Raw genomic sequence first — 17,291 nt, 5'->3', positions numbered from 1 at the left:
GACAGAGAGAGCAGCACAAGCAGGGGGAGCGGAAGGAGAAGCAGGCTCCCTGCTCAGCAGGGAGCCCGATGCAGGACTCGATTCCAGGACCCTGGGATCATGACCTGAGCAGAAGGCAGACACTTAACTGACTGAGCCACCCAGGCACCCGTTATCTTCTTGATAATACACTCAACAGTTTTTTGCAAAATCTGGACATTTAAAAAAAATGCTGTCAATAGAAATTTATAACTACATTAATTGGCAAGTCAGAAATTTTATATACTATAAAATTCCTGTCATATTTTTTAAAGAGTTCACTCTACAGTGTTAATGATGCAGTTTCTTTACTATAGTTCTTATAATTGAGAATTTATTTTTATCAATATAATTATACAGTTAGAGTGAACAGTCATGGTGATAAACTTGGCCTATCTGCTAAACTTAGAATTATATAGAAATTTAGTGCTACAGGTTGTCACTTCCATCATCATTAGTTGATTATCAAAGGCTTGAATGAGTCAAGAAATAGAATAAATTACAATGCTGAACATAGACTCCAAATATATTTCTACTAAACTATGTTTTAATTATGAAATATTTCAGATTGTGAAAGTGTCAAGAATACTATAATCAACTTCTGTGAACGCAACACTAATTTAAGAGTAATATTATTACCCAATACAGTTGAAGCCTACCATGTACTACATAACTAAGATATTCAGTATTCTAAATTTGAGTTTATAATTCTCATGTGTTCATTTAAAGTGAAATGAAAAATTTTAAACCCCATATAATAAACTACCTGCTGAATCATTTTTAACTGGAACTGAAATTAGGGAGTAAAATAAAAACCTAAGATATTTCGTAACTCTTCTTTTTGACATTAGGCAAAATAAGGGAGAGTTTATCTTTGCTATTCTCTTACCTACCTTCCTTCCCTTCCCAGTGCTACTACAAACTTCCTTTTAGATTATTTTACTTAGACCTGTCTTCCCAGTACTGAACCTGTTTACATTTCCTACAGCCACATGTAATATGCATGTAATTGTTTTGAAAATTACTCTGTCTTGTTAGAAGCATTACAAAACTGCATTGGTCTATGCTGGGTTGCTACATTTGTCTTCTTCAGGATTAGCATGAGAGCATTTTGGGACTTATTTACTGATGACATATTAATAAAGGAGATATAATATAGGTGAAATATATTGCATGACAATTAAGTTTCAATCTAACAAGATGGGGTTCCACAGGAAAAAGAAATCTTAGACTTGGTTTAATAAATCCATTAAGTATATGAAGGGAAAGCCATCATTTAAAGGCACTACATGTTGAAGAGTTGAGGTTTTAGTGACTGTAAGGTGAATCAGTGATATGTGGCTGTTAAAATAGCTAAAATCAGACTACATTAAAAAAAAAAAAAAAAAGGATCCAGAACAAGAGAATTGGTACCACTGTAATGACATCACATCTTTTCACCTCTTGTAGTTAGCTCTAATACTATATAATAATAAACTGCAACTCAGAGCAGAATTACCAGGATAGTAGGAGAAATTTGAAACCATATCATATGGAAAATGGTGAAGACCCTGGTAATGTTTATTCAGTGCTATTGGTAACAGTTTAAAAGTTAAACAGTTGAAGAGTTGTGTAAAATAAGGATTAGATTTCGGCTTAATGTAAAATAAGTTATAAATTCCATTACAAAAATGCAGCCTTGTAAGTCCTCCTTTATTAGCACTAACACAGAACTGAATGGAGGCATGATGGTTAATGAAAATTCAAGGTAAGGTAAGGAGTTGCAATTATATAGTCTCTAAGGTCTTTTCCAACTCTTAGCATCATAACTCCATAAGGCTAATTCATACAGATATTAGTTAAGGAGATATTGTTATGCCCCTTAGGATCTTTATAGTTTAGTAGTACTTTAGTAAAGACCATAGTGCATTAAACTTAAAAAATATGGTTCTATGCTTAAGAAAAAAAGGTGGGGGGGGCAGGTCAAAAAGACACAGAAGCCAACTTGGAAATTATCACTGGGAACTTTGACTTCCAATGGCCAAATCTGGAGAACAATTTGAACAAATTAGTAATGATAATAATGAACTATAAACCAAAGAATATCTGTACGTCCAAAATAATATAATGATTGAATAAATAAATGGAGAAGAAAAAAAAATCTTCCTTACAGAATTCCAATAAATAAATGTAGAAGGAATAGGGATGTAGAAAACCACCATGGAACTCCACAGTACTAATTGTTGCAGGGAAAATTCACCAATGAATGCTAAAATTAGTGGCACTTATGAACTCATGGCATATTTAGAGACCGCCACTGTTTCCTGATTTGAAATTAGGAGCAATTACAGCACAGCAATTAGTTTTGACCCAAATAATAGTCATTATAGATTTTGTTAAAAAAAAAAAAAAGTTTTTTTCACATTAAACGATACAAACTTGTGAAACTGGGAAGTTTCCATATTTTTTTTTTTTTTAAGATTTTTTATTTATTTATCTGAGAGAGAGAATGGGAGACAGAGAGCATGAGAGGGGGAGGATCAGAGGGAGAAGCAGACTCCCCGCTGAGCAGGGAGTCCGATGCGGGACTCGATCCCGGGACTCCAGGATCATGACCTGAGCCGAAGGCAGTTGCTTAACCAACTGAGCCACCCAGGCGCCCCGGAAGTTTCCATATTTAATACAACCATTCACCCAGGTGTTAAGACCAAAAAAGCGTACACCAAATTTGACCACTTAACCACTTCATCACAGCCATTTTCCTAGTCTGAGCTACCTCCTGCCTGTAGTAGTTTCCCAACTATTCTTCCTGCTTCCTATTCCTTTACACTTTATTCTCAACATTAGCCTTTAATCTCCTATGTAAAACTATCCAATGGCTTTGTCAAGCTTAGAAGAAAATTTGCTTATTACCTTGGCCAATAGAACCCTAAATGATCTAACCCTTTCTATTTCTCTGACCTCATTTTTTACCATTCTCATCCTCCTTTATTACTCCTTTCTAGTCTAAAAATCACCTTAGGAACATTAGGGAAGGCTTTCTGAGGTAGGTTCTCCTTTCACCTGCTTAATTTTTTTTTCCATGGCATTTATCACTACATGAAATAATATGTTTTGACTCATTTATTATCTGTTCTCCAATTTGAATGTAAGCTGGTAAGGGAAAAGATTTTGTCTGTCTTACTTACAAACAATAGCCACAATACCAACACTAGACTGGGCCCTCAAATATCTATTGAATAAATATTTTTAAAACATTGAAGGGTGACAAGTGGGGAAAAAAGCAGAAGGCCTGTATTAACAGAAGTAGATTTCTATCTCTGAAGTCTGTGCAAAAATATAAGCCTTTAAAATGAAGAAAAGCAAAGGAACATTTTTAACTATCGTAATTTTACAAATTCAGTTGCTTAAAAAAACCTTGAAAAATAAATGTGACATTGCTGACTGAATTTAGAGATTATTTGTAATAATCTTACGTGAAAGAAAAGTTTTATTCAAGTATAGATTACTGGTTTAAAAATACATGGGAAAAGACAAACATACAAAAGCATTATCATACAACTGATTTCTAAACTCAGTACTTCTGAAATACAAAACAATGATCATTACCCCCCAAAAGTCAGTTTATTGAAACAAATTGATTTTTCAGTTGGTCTATAACTCTCTTCACTCGGTTTTGTTTACAAATATTACTGGATTTTTCAGTTTCATCCCGTATCAGAACCTTGTTTTTGACATGTTTCCTTCTCAAAGTAGTTATTTCTTGCAATTAATGTCACAAGATTTCAATATGGTTGCTGCTTTGGAAACAGTTACCACTTTGGCTTAATCTACAGTAAGATCCATGTATTGAAAGGCAAAACATTAATGGGCAAAATATGGGGATTGAGAGCAGGGGGTGTAAGAAAAGGCAATGTTGTCTTTTACTGCAATCCCGCTAAAGAAGACTCCATTATTTACTTTGGTACTACTGCTACAGAAGCAGTTTCTGCCAGACCACAGGTTGGCTAAAATAGTTGTCCATTTTATGTTTCCTTTTCTAAACAATAGCAGACTTTAACAATTAGATTATCAACCAAATAAGCAGACAGCTTTAAATTACCATATATTTTAACTGTGTGAAATAAATTATTTTCTTAATTGGATTAGCAGCCTTGTGTCTGGAAAGGCAACAAAACCCACTCTGCTCCAAAATTAGAAGGCTGACTCAGAGGCTGTTTATAAGATGCCTGGCTGTCTTATCACCAGTCATGAAGGTGGACTTTCATGAACTCAGTAACTTAATAAATGTAAAAATGACCTCATCCTTCAATACAATGTTGAGCCAGCAAAACCAAAAATGCACAATCATAAAGTAGGGATTGCTTTGTATAAAACAAGAGGGAAATATCCTCTTATATACCATAAAAGGAATACATATGGTAATAAAAATGATCTATAATAAACTTGTAAAGAGATGATTCTGGTTTACATGTATGTCTGCTTAAACGGACTGATTGGAAATTTTCTTCTCCTAACATAATGCCCACTTATTATAAGCCAAGCTGGTCTTGGTGTCTTGTAAATCTCTTATTTCCTTGGATTTATCTACTACTATACCCTCACTTTACAGCCATTTAACTTATAAGCTGGGCCTGCCCAGCCTGCCTATAAAGCCTCTCTTCAGAAAGATACCACATGCATTACACAGAGGCATCTTCTAGTAAGTATCTGCACTTCAAAACAGCATATGAAGAACCAGCAACTGGCCCTACAATGTAAATACTTCTCATTTCACATTATCATGGAAACAGTGCAGTTTACTAACCACTCCTTTCTTACAGAAAACTCAGTAGCTGTAAAAATTTTGTTCCATTCCAAAACATTTCAATACTTATTAATTCCAAAGATCCGAACACCATGTAGCTGTGGCATTTTAGGAATTAGCACACTCAGGAGAGAAGCTGTGTTTAGGATGAAGTGAGTTGGATCATACTTCGTATAGAAACTTGCCAGAAAATATCTGCAGAAATAAAAATTAAAAACATATATAACATGTAAAATTTGTAAAAAATTTAAAGGTAAAAAAGGCCACTGAAACATAAACACCTAAAAGCAGATTCACTTTTGAGCACTAAAATAAGAGTTTTACAGTTTGGGGCCTAAATTAATTTGGGATTTAAAAATTTATTTAACGGAGGCATATATGCACATTTTGCATTTCTGCAATTATGTTAAATGCATTTAAAAGAATGTGCTTGCAGGGCACTGGGTGGCACAGTTGGCTGAGCACCCAGCTCTCAGTTTTGGCTCAGGTCATGATCTCAGTGTTGTGAGATCAAGCCCTGCATCGGGCTCAGTGCTCAGCATGGAGTCTCCCTCTCTCTCTGCCCCTCCTGCTCATGATCTTTCTCTCTCTCCCTCTCCAAAATAAATAAATAAATCTTTAAAAAAAAAATGTGTTTGCTACTTAGTATCCTTTAAAGCATAAGTCTTTCAAACTAGGGTTCATATATTCTCTGAAATTTCAGGTATAGTTTTGTATTTATGTGTATGTTTCTGAAGAGAAGATCCAGATCCAAAGCATCTATTATATTCTCAAAGGGTTTTGTGACCCACCAAAAGATTAAAAACTACTGCTATACGAAATAAGTCAATCAGAGAAAGACAAGTATCACATGATCTCACTGATATGAGGAATTCTTAATCTTAGGAAACAAACTGAAGGTTGCTGGAGTGGTGGGGGTTGGGAGGGATGGGGCGGCTGGGTGATGGACATTGGGGAGGGTATGTGCTATGGTGAGTGCTGTGAATTGTGTAAGACTGATGAATCACAGACCTGTACCTCTGAAGCAAATAATACATTATAGTTAAAAAAAAAAAAAGAAGATAGTAGGAAGGGAAAAATGAAGGGGGGCAAATCGGAGGGGGAGACGAACCATGAGAGACTATGGACTTTGAGAAACAAACTGAGGGTTTTAGAGGGGAGGGTGGTGGGGGATGGGTTAGCCTGGTGATGGGTATTAAGGAGGGCACATATTGAATGGAGCACTGGGTGTTATACGCAATGAATCATGGAACACTACACCAAAAACTAATGATGTAATGAATGGTGACTAACATGACAAAATAAAATTAAAAAAAAAACAACTAATGCTATAAAGTTGTGAAAATGGGGTATTAGTACAATTCTGTATCTTTGAAAGAAAACAAATACTTGATTGCCCTTTTGATGTTCTCATTTCCATATTGTAGCTGAACAGGTGGACAACCAGTTTAACTGGAAAACTGAAAGACACTGTTGTAAATTTCCAACTACTTTGCTGTAATTGAACATATGTACACATTCAAAGACATTCAACATCTGAGAATTTGTTTTGACAAGCCTAAGCTACCTTTAGGACCATAAATCATCAAGTGAGAATTGTCTAGTTTTTACCCAAGGGTACATCAGAGTGCAGACACATCATCTGGCCACTGAGAGTATCCTAATATAGACAGGATGTAAAGACTAAAACATCATACTTTACTTGATCATAACTAAGAGGTTAGTCTGCATATGGGTGTTTGTCTAATTAGTACTGTTAAGAGCCAGGAAAGTATCCTAATAGCCTTTCATCTAAGTACTGTCATTCATTTCTAATAAGGGGAGAAAAGCATCTTGTGTAATATGGTTAGAAAAGAACAGCTATTTTCAGGTATGACTAAAAACATCACAGAGAGCTATATATATCATTTTCAGAATCATCTAAATTGAGGAATTCTGTAATTTTCCACCTATTTCACAAACTATAATCAGAAAATACTTCTGGAGAATAAACCATATTCTTCAATCTTTTATCTAAATCCTTTCTTCCAACTTTCATATACCTGAAGACTGTTTTTATACTTCCTTCACTGAACAAAATAGGATACCACTTGCATTTAGTAAGCTCACTTGATTTCCCAGAATCATTATGGGCTTAATGTATAACCTGATATGTTGGAAATAGTAGATCTTCTTGGAATTGCTTCTCATCATACTATAACATATGTCCCCCTTTATGTCTTTTAATAAAAATTAACTTTATGTGTAAATTATATGAAAATTACTTGGTTCTTACAAAACCTTGACAACCCTCCAAGGGGATGCAAAACCAAGGTGGGAATTATGTAATTGCCAGTTGCCAAATTTCCATTTGCCAATTTCCAGTTGTCAAAGGGTATACTGAAAAGAGACCTGTATTGAAGTTTAGGATTTCATCTGGGCTCTGGACTCTAGCTAGATGCAAGATCTGAAATAAGGTAATGCACTTGAGCCTAGTTCTTTATCTAAAAATCTGGGATAACATTGCATGCCCCACCTACCTGACAAATGATGATCAAATAAGAAAATGTGAAAGCACTCTGAAAAGTATCAATATTATATAGATGACTTTAATGTTGTTTCTTCAGTTATATAAGGAATTTAATCACAGAATATTTGAAATCATACCTGTGGGTCAAAAATATATTTTTAGAAATATGGATGTTGTACACAGGTACCTCTTAGTTGACAATTTTGTGACAGCTTTTATTGATAATTCAGTATAAATTTCAGCTTTTTACATTAATTATAATGCAATCCTCAACATTTTATAGATGAGGAAACTGAGGCTTTCAAAGAAATGGCCAAAAGTCACCCAGCTAGAAAGCAGTAGAGCTAAAATCCAAATTTAGGGCTGTTTGTATAACTATTGTTCCTGTTATTGCACTTACCTTTGTTATATCATACAAATCATTTATCTCTTGATGTTAATTTTATATGGGGCTGGAATAAAAATTTAAAAAATTTCCTCAAAGTGCTATCAATATAAGAAAAAAGAAACCTATCACTTTATGATCAATTTATTCTTTTCATTTTAAAATGCCTTCCTTTCTCTGCACATCTATCTAAAATCTACCTTCCCCTAAGTCCCAGTTTAAGGAATCCTAATGCCTCCAAGAAGTCTTTCCAGTTACTCCAGACTGCACTGATTTTATCACGGATGCATTACTATATACAAGCTATGTGGTATACAGTGTTTGATCAAGATATACATAAAACATCCATTATATGCATACAACTATACTGAGTGTGGAATTCAAAGCAATCCATACACTTAGAAATTCTTTGCACAAAGAAATCATTTATAATAACAGATAATACAAAGTGACATAAATAAGGGATATGTAACAACTACTAAAGGAGTTCAAAACAGGTCATTATTACTTAAGGTTGGGTGCTAAGGAAAAGACCCTATTGAGGAGGTAGGATTTAAATCTTGAAAGAAGGATAAATTAAGAAAGAAGGAGACATGATTTGAACAAAGGCACAGAACTAGGACTACACATGAAGTTTTCAAGAAATGCTGCTTAGAAGAGCTTGACCACATGGAAGCTGGATGGGGTAAAATATTCACATAAAGGAAAAATGAGGTAGGAACCATTTTGTGAAGGGTCCTGAATATCAGGTAATAGGAGGTAATTTAAGGTTAAATGCTTTACAAATAGATATTATCTCATTTATTTCTTACGCCATCATACTGAGCTATGTACTACTGGCTAGAATTTCATTATGAGCAAACCAAGCAGGTTGAGTGATAAACACAGGATTCAACCCAGGTCTGTTCTACGATGAAAGCCTAACTTCTCTTGTCTATAAACTATACAGCAGTCTCTCCCAAGGAGTTTGAACAGCTAAATTGGTGTGTGTGTGGGGGGAAATGGTCAATGAAATTAATCTGAAATCATCAAAATCCTTGTTTAGGGAGATTAATCTGATGGTGGAATACAGAATAAGATTATGCATTTATCTTTCTTGTAAGCAACTTAAGGATATGAACTAGAATATATTTGACCTGTATATCCTAGAATGTCTAAACATACTGATGGGCACACTATGTTGTCTCTATATATTACTGACTGAGATAAAAAACAGTTTATTACCAGCCTGTTAAAGACTCTGCCTGTATTTCATGCTCTGTGGTAGCTATTCATTGGTAGAGGTTTCAACAAATATTCTGTTTCTAACTGAAATTCAACCTAATAAAAGGACAGCTCCCTCTTATCCAATCTTCTTCATACCTAAAAAATTTCCACCACTTACAGAATTATTGGAGAAATTGTAAAAAACTTCCGTGAAGATGTAAACTGTACTCCATAGTCCAGTTGTTCCCAATGAGTTAGGAGCCTTGCTTTACCCTGGTCAGGAGTTTCAAAAGGTGTTCCTTTTACTGCATGCAAAAATACATACATCCCCTGGAAAACAAGCAAGGAGATACATAATCAGTATCAAATATAAAATTAGTACTTGTCAGCAAGCATTAAGATAGTTCCGGACTGCTTATGACAGTATGGGTGATTCAACTTAACAGCTCAAATTTTAAGCTTTCATATTATTTGTGAAAGGCTGTGGCCAGTTTCTTCAGAGTAAAATAAAACTTCCAGAGGCATATGAATATTATTTGGTGAAAACCAGTAAAAGATCAACTGAAAGTAACCTGGTTTCATCTCCTGTTAAATTGAAAATACACAAAAAAATAACATCAGGATAGCTTTATATCATTACATTTAGATTTTCTAATACCTTTCCTATTAAGAAACAGGATTGTCTTTTTTTTAATTTTACTTTATTTATTTATTTGACAGAGAGATAGAGCCAAAGAGCACAAGCAGGGGAAGTGGCAGAGGGAGGAGAAGCAGGCTCCCCACTAAGCAGGGGGCCCACCGTGGGGCTCGATCCCAGGACCCTGGGATCATGACCTGAGCTAAAGGCAATAGCTTAACCAAATGGGCCACCCAGGCCCCCAGGAAACAGGAGTATCTTATCCCTGATGTGTAGGAATATTTAGTGTCATATTAATAAATCCGATGATACTTACAAAATGATAAAAACATACATTCATAAATAATAAAATTTCTGCATCAGGGGAAAATGGTTTTGAAAATATTTATTAAGACTGTCTCTGTCTCAATAGTTCTAACACAACAAAGATGGTTATATAGTAGATCTAGTGTTCAACTCAATTTGCTTTTAAAATCACCACTGTGCCCCAATAGTGTTTCTTTTGAAGTTAGTTTTTAAGAAGATTTACTTATTTATTTGGGGGTGGGGGGCAGAGGGAGAGGGAGAAAAGCCAGATGCAGGGCTCAACCCCTGGACCCCGAAATCATGACCTGAGCCAAAGTCAAGAGTCAGATGCTTAATTGACTAAGCCATCCAGCTGGCCCTGAAGTTATCTTTTTTGAAAGTAAAAAAACATTATTAAATCCATTCTGTCTAGGGATATGTTTGAACATCTAATTTTGTGATTAGGAAAAAAAACCAATATATATTAGATTTTGTTTCCTTGAGATTATTATTCTATTTAGATCACTGGTAGTACTTCATTGCAGGATCACTGTCTGAGGCACCAGTAACAGAATATTCTTGCCTAAACATTATCATCAGTCTTTCCTCCTAGAAGTCACAAGGAGGTGTCATTTTTGCTTCTTCAACTTTTAATAAATATATGGAAAAAAGAAGAAAAATTAGTGATTTGAAATTTTATATTACTAACTAGGTTAAGAGAGCCATTCTTTTCAAAGCTGAGTCTACTTTCTAGTTATTCCATTAGGCAATTCAAAAGTTGTTTAGCCACAATAACACCAAAGCTATATAGCAATAGACTCATGTTCAATTGGATTTAACTCAAAAAGCATTTAATAAGTGGCTTATATGTACAGGACACAGAGGACATGTATGCCCACATGAAATCGAGTAAGAAATGTTCACAGCCTTGAAAAAAACTCAATCTTCTAAGAGATGCTAAGAAAAAAAAAAAGATATGCATAAGCAACTAGAATGTAGGGCAGAAACTGCTATCAAAGGTACAGAGCACACAGCCAATGCAGAAGAGGGAAAGGTTCTTTGTCGCTGAGGCAAAAGCTGTGATATCTTGTCAACTATCTCATTCTTGAAGGTTCAGCTCAAATGACAACTCCTTAGTGAAGCCTCCCTCATTAGTAGTAGCCTATGTGCTTGTATAGAATTTTATTGAAAATACTTTTATTTATAGCACAATATATTTTGTTAGACTTTTTGACATGTTTGTTCTCCCATTAGCCTGAATACTTCAGGAACAAGGGCTGGTACACAGCAAGTATTAGATATTAAGCCAAGATGACACTAAGCTAAGGAATGTTTATTCTGTAAGCACAAGGAAACCATTTTCACATGGACTTTACAGGAGGCAATTAAAACAGAAATTGTATGCTTTTAAATTCTGAGGAGTATAGGATCCAAAAAAATTAAGAATCTCTAACCCATGCATGTATTAGAATCATCAAAGAGAAATACAATCCTCTCATTATTTCCTTCAAACTACATGCATCACCAGTGTTTAGAATATTCAAACATAATATCTTATATATCCTTTTCACAAACAGAATAAAATCTTACTGACCATATATCTTCTATCCCATTATTTTTAATAGTTATTCTATAAAATTTAGTGATGGAGGATTTATACCCAAATCAAAAAAATTGGGGAAAAAATATGTAGCTCATGGTTGGCCGTTAATATTTACTGGCTCAAAATGCAGAAAGTCCTCATTCATTTTAAAAGCTAGGCTAAGAATTTTGTGAAATATTAATACCTCTAAAAGTGACCTATAGCCACTGTAAAAATGAATAAAACAATCACTGTAGGTTTCTACTATATGGTTCAGAAAGGCAAAGACAGTATTTTTTCTAACCACGGATAACAACTAGGTCTATTTTCCCATTTAAAAGCGTTCAGTACGTATTTCACATTTTATTGGTTTAATGTAGTCTGTCTTCAAAAGAAACTAAATTTGGAGTCATGTTAATTGCTACATCAATGGCTGGTAGTTAGGGTTTTAGTGTGGTGAACTAGTAAGTCAGAAGTTCGCTTCCCTTATGCTTTGTTCACACCCATATACTGTGCTTCAAAATCTCAGTCAACTAACTTGAAAACATCTAGGCAAGGGGAGGGGGTGACTTCTAAAGTACATTTAATACATGTGCCATTGGAGAAGGGAAAATTATATGACAATACAGACTAATTTAGCAAACATTTACATAGGTCTTTAGAGATATGGGAAATAAAGAGACAAATTCCTAATTATAAAACTATGATAAATACACTTAAAAGAATGCAGCATGGGAGTTTTGTAGCTTCCTGGAGAAGGAGATATTTGAGTAGTTTTCCTGGACAAGTCGGAATCAGCCCAGCAGAGGAGGAGGGGGGGGAGGGTATCAAAACAGTGGAAAAAGAGCCTAAGCCAAAGCAAAAAGGTGAGAACAAGGTAATTTTCATTATTGTTAAAGCAATACTCATGTTTGGAGATGGGATGAGATAAGACTGAGTCCTTTTCTTGCTTCTGTACTGTTATCAACTGGTCTTATATGCCACATAAGGAACTTGTTATTTTACTATGCATATAATAAGGAATCACAGAAGGACTTAGAGCATGACTTGAACATATATGCATTTTGAAAATAACTCTCTGCCAAGTTGGAATGGAGGACGGTAGAGGAACATCAAGGACACCCACCTGAGGAAAAAAATAAGGGCACCAATTATAGCAATGCCAGTGGGGATCAAGTTGAGAGACAGTAAAGCAGTAAAACAGGGCTTTGACTAAATGGATATGGAATACAGAGGAAAAGGAGTTAATCTAAGACTAGAGTGACCATATATACTAGATAGTATGAATGGTCCTGATTTACACCTATTTTCTTGGAGTAGTTATTACTAGAGCTCCCTTTTACTCTCAAAACAGTCTCAGTTTGGATAATTCATTACATGAATCACTTCACCTTTGACATTCAGCTATCTGGCTTGCCTTACTGGGCAGACAGTGGTGCCTTTTGGTTAGATCAGGAACAAAGCCAGAGGAACAGGTTGTGAGTGGTAAGGGACACATCAGGAATGAGTTTAATTTATAATTGTTTGGCTTAAGGTACAAGGTGATCTGCCAATTTTAATATGAGCATCATCATTCTACAGGTAGAAACTGAAAATACAGATAGATGAAGTAATCTTGATAGAATACACAGAATAAAAAGAGATGAAGAAAAGAGCCTTGGGGACAGCAATATTTAGGAGAGGAAAACAGAAGGAAGAATGTGCAAGAAAGAGAAAAGGAAAAATTAGAAATATATCTAGGAAAAAGTGATCTCATGGAAGCCAAAGAAAAGGAATTCTGGTAAGAAGGGTATAACTCTTGTCAAGTATTTCAGAGAAGTCACTACTTAAAAATAGCCCTACCAAAGTCCATCGCATAAAATGGACTAAGTGGACATTCATTTATTTTTACCACCACATTATCCTTGTCCTCCTCCAATCAAATTCAAATACTCTTCAGAAAATAGGAAATAAATAATATTAATTAAAAAAAATCTATTTCTCCTACATTTTCCTGCCTTAATGTTCCAAGTTCTTCATTTTCTGGATACCTTTAAACAAATACATAATTAATCTGGATTCAATTAAAAAGTCTCAACTAATGGATTTCTCCCCTTTCATTCTGCTTTCATAGACTGTTAAAGATAAGAAAGGTCACTATCGGTTTTTTTTTTTTAAACATTTTCCAGGGCTGCATAATATGATCAGTACAATCAACTGAACCTCTGTGGGATACTTTGCAGAACTATCTTATAATACAGAAGAACCACAGTCAACATGAAAAAGCTAAGGCACCATAAGACCCTCAATCACGTAAGATATGATTAAGCTCAAAATTTCTATACTGAAGGAGAGTATATGTATACAATTTAGAAAGGATTGAAGTTTAACAAGGATTGAAATCAATGATGGTTATTAATCTCCAGTTAATCAAAAACCATTACTTCTGAAGCATTCTGGTTAATCAATATATTAGTAGCTTGAATTACAGTGTCTTGTAATTTTTGCTAAAATGACCTCCTATTTTCTAGATTCCATAAAACCATAAAGAGGAAAAAAAAGGTCTTACTTAGAAAAAGGGCCCAATGTTTAAATATAAAGTATTAATAGAAAAAATATAATCTTATCCCAGATTAGAATTCTTCAAAATTGTCACATACATTAAAAATCACTAAACTGTACACTTTTAAGTCAGCGAATTTTATGTATTATATAATTATGAATTATATCTCAAACTGTTAAACTAAGTCATGTTTTTCTTCTTTATAGCATAAAGCTTTAAGCTTTTAAAAAAAATTATTTAAATACACATAACATAAAATGTACCATTTTAACCACTTTTAAGTGTACAATTCAGTGGTATTAAGTACATTCACATGTGGATGAACACTTGGGTTCATTAAGTACATTCACATTGTTATGCAACCATCACCACCAACCATCTCTACAACTCTTTTTATCTTACAAAACTGAAACTGTACTCATTAAACAGCAACTCCCTATTTCTTCCTCCCTCAGTCCCTGACAAGCACTAAACCTTAGGCTTATAAGTGCTTAGTATAAAGTAAAATTCTTACCAGATTATGTATAACATTTGTTAAGGTCCAAGCAACAGGAACACTGAAGAAGGGAATACTGAGTAGGACAATATGAAGCAAGCCAACTCCTAATGCATATGTCAGCCACATACCCCGGCTGTTCATTACACGGGTATTTGGATTCACCTCACTGTGGGCAACGCCAACATTCATGTTTGCTCTATAGGAAAGCAATGAAATGAATCAACAATGATATAACTGGAAACCTAAACACTCTTCATTCTGACATGACAAAATAAGTGTTACTAGGATCATTTTTCTCTAGTTGTTCTGAAATAGAACAAACACATCCACCAAAATATGCTATTTGCAGATGCCAATGAAGGCAGTAAATAATTCTTAACATCTGACTTCATGGTAAGACAAACAAGACTTACTTTTATGGCTCTTATTGAAAAAATTAAAATCCCTTTCCTAAAGCTTGTCTTCTATCATGTTGGTTTTACTAAATGAAATAATGGACAGGAAAACTCAAACTGAAAGAGAAAACCTACACTTTCTTATATCATGAAACCAAAGTGAAAGCTCAGGAGCTAAATGTACAGAATAAAACTAATATAAAAAAAGCAAAGCTGCAGCATTATTTACAATAGCCAAGATACGGAAGCAACCCAAGTGTTCACCCACATGTGAATGAATAAAGATGTGTATGTGTGTGTGTGTGTGTGTGTGTGTATGCATATGTATGTATACTAGAGTATTACTTAGCCATAAAAAAGAATGCAATCTTGTCATTTGCGACAACATGGATGGACCTAGAGGATATAATGCTAAGTGAAATAAGTCAGAGAAAGACAAATACCATATGATTTCACTTATATATGGAATTTAAGAATCAAAACAAAGAAAAAAAGAGACCAAAAAACACTCTTAAATACAGAGCACAAACTGGTGGTTGTTGCCAGAGGGGGGGTTGGTGGGGGGGATGGATGAAATAAATAAAGGGGATTAAGAGTACACTTATCTTGATGAGCACTGAGAAATGTATAGAATTGTTAAATCATTATATTGTACACCTGATATTAATATAACAGTTTAATTATACTTGAATTAAAGACAAAAAAAGGCAACGTGGATCCACCCAGTCTATTCTGAGGAGCCAGATTCTTGTATCTAATGTAATGTTTCCAAAGAGTGGTCAGGTTCAAATCACTTCTTTTTAAATACTGAACCTGGGAGGAACATAATGTGGCGAAAAATTTACATGGTCCAGGGATAAGGTTTGTTTCTCAATCTCATGACACAGTAAGGTTAAAACAATGAGTCTTTCCTCCTTTAACTCTTCAACTCCCCTAAAATTTTCGGGTTGTTTTTCTTTTTCTAAGTTTTTCCCTTTATTGCATTCAAAATGAACACCAAAGGAAGAAAGGATATTAGTTCCCAGTTATTTTAAGGCTGACGTTTCCTTGGTTCTAAGAATCCCTCGAACAAAATACAGCTGTCCTGAAGAATACCTATCATCCCCAGTAAAAACCAACCAATGAGACTGAAGGGGGGTGGCATGGTTAGAGTATATTTGGAACAGGTCTGATTTATTAGTACATGAACCCTCCCTATTATGGAGTTGGCATTAAAAGAGTAATTTCTCATAAACCCATCCAACAAGTGTTTCCGGAGTAAAATGTCGCATTCTCTCTCCAAATATCTACGGAACACGCATCAAGGCTTATGATGATGAAAGCTGGTTACACTAACAAGACACAAATGTCTCAAGTTAACGTGTGCAAATATTTCTTCTAATTTAAGTATCTATTTTACATCATACATTCTTTTCACTAAGCTATAGGTTATACTTAGAAGATGCCAAAACTCAAGATACTTTTCCCATTTCCCACAGGATGGAAAGAAAAAAATAAAGCTCGAAAGAGGCTTAAAATTTCTATCTGAGCTGGAAGGCAAAGCTGGTGTGGTACTGACCCTACCCCAGTTCAGAAAACCTTCCCAAGGAGTCTGCCGCGCCACTTCAGGACTGGCAAACAATGACTTCCGACTGTGAAGAGCCTCTCGGCTCTGCCTAGGCGAGTGTCTCGAGGACGGCGACCGGTCCTCTTGGGGACTTCCTAGCGAGCCAGAAAATCACGGGCAGCCCCTACCGCCGCAGCGCCCCCCCACTCGCCCCTTCCCTCTCGGAGCTGCACATCCCACCAGTACCAGGGCAAGACGACGAGGATTTGGGGGCAAGCCTCGGTGGCCACTTGGTCCGCACCAGTAGAGCGGGAGCCGCGGACGCAGCTGTAGTCCACTTTTTCCCCTCAAGCCTACCCTGGCCCGCCAACAGCGCCTTACCGCCGCAGACAGCAGCACATCCCCTACAGACGTTCATGCCCACTCACCCGCCGCCCCACTCCCGGCGGCCAGCTCGGAACACAACCAGCTACGCGGCGACGGCGTCTCTTCAAGGCCGAACGCCTAACATCAGCCTCAGAACAGCGCAGCGCAGCTTGCGGAAGCGTTCAGAGCCGAACGCGCCGCCAGGGGATTGGCTGCGGGCAGCGCCAATCCCACGTTCCCCGGGCAGGGCGGGACTAAGTGCTGCGCGCCTAGTGCCCGCCCAGTCGCGCGCTGGGGGCGAGTCCGGGATCCGCGAGGTTGGGCCTGTGAGGTCGGCGGGACGCTGGCTGGTCCGCTAGTGGATGGTTCGCTCGAGCAAGAAGGTAGTGTTGTGTGTCTCACGGGCATTCATTCTTATCTTCTCGTAGTCTCGAGAGTCCCTTACCTTCAACTTGTCCCGTTTGCCGTGAAAGCGCCACTGGCAGCCTTGTGCCTCCTGCCCGCTCCCCCCGCCCCCTCGCAAAGAAGGGGCGGG

At 36.2% G+C, this 17,291-nt stretch overlaps 2 protein-coding genes across 9 annotated transcripts in view; one reads left to right on the top strand and one right to left on the bottom strand.

Moving 5' to 3' along the window:
• Window positions 1-17,291, bottom strand: part of ORMDL1 (ORMDL sphingolipid biosynthesis regulator 1) — a 22,385-nt gene extending 5,094 nt beyond the window's left edge. Inside the window, exons 1-5 of one of the 6 annotated variants that reach the window (XR_004299762.1) lie at window positions 16,819-16,950; window positions 14,465-14,645; window positions 9,083-9,234; window positions 7,324-7,450; window positions 4,919-4,999 (exon numbers count right to left, since the gene is read on the bottom strand). Coding sequence is in view for 4 of the 6 variants with exons in the window: in XM_032406235.1 (XP_032262126.1) it covers window positions 4,864-4,999; window positions 9,083-9,234; window positions 14,465-14,638 (462 nt within the window). In the remaining 2 variants the exon portion in view is untranslated. The other 5 variants (XM_032406235.1, XM_032406227.1, XM_032406232.1 and 2 more) reach the window with 5 other exon arrangements.
• The window catches only part of PMS1 (PMS1 homolog 1, mismatch repair system component), an 87,505-nt gene continuing 87,245 nt past the window's right edge, over window positions 17,032-17,291 (top strand). For all 3 annotated transcript variants that reach the window (XM_032406207.1, XM_032406211.1, XM_032406216.1), the window contains exon 1: window positions 17,032-17,139. The gene's annotated coding sequence lies outside the window, so the exon portion shown is untranslated. The remainder of the gene's footprint in view (window positions 17,140-17,291) is intronic.

The sequence above is a fragment of the Phoca vitulina genome, unplaced genomic scaffold, assembly GCF_004348235.1.
Source record: "Phoca vitulina isolate PV1807 unplaced genomic scaffold, GSC_HSeal_1.0 scaffold1, whole genome shotgun sequence".
Classification (NCBI taxonomy): domain Eukaryota; kingdom Metazoa; phylum Chordata; class Mammalia; order Carnivora; family Phocidae; genus Phoca; species Phoca vitulina.
The sequence above is the reverse complement of the archived record's forward strand: the minus strand, read 5'-3'. Positions and strand labels throughout refer to the sequence as shown.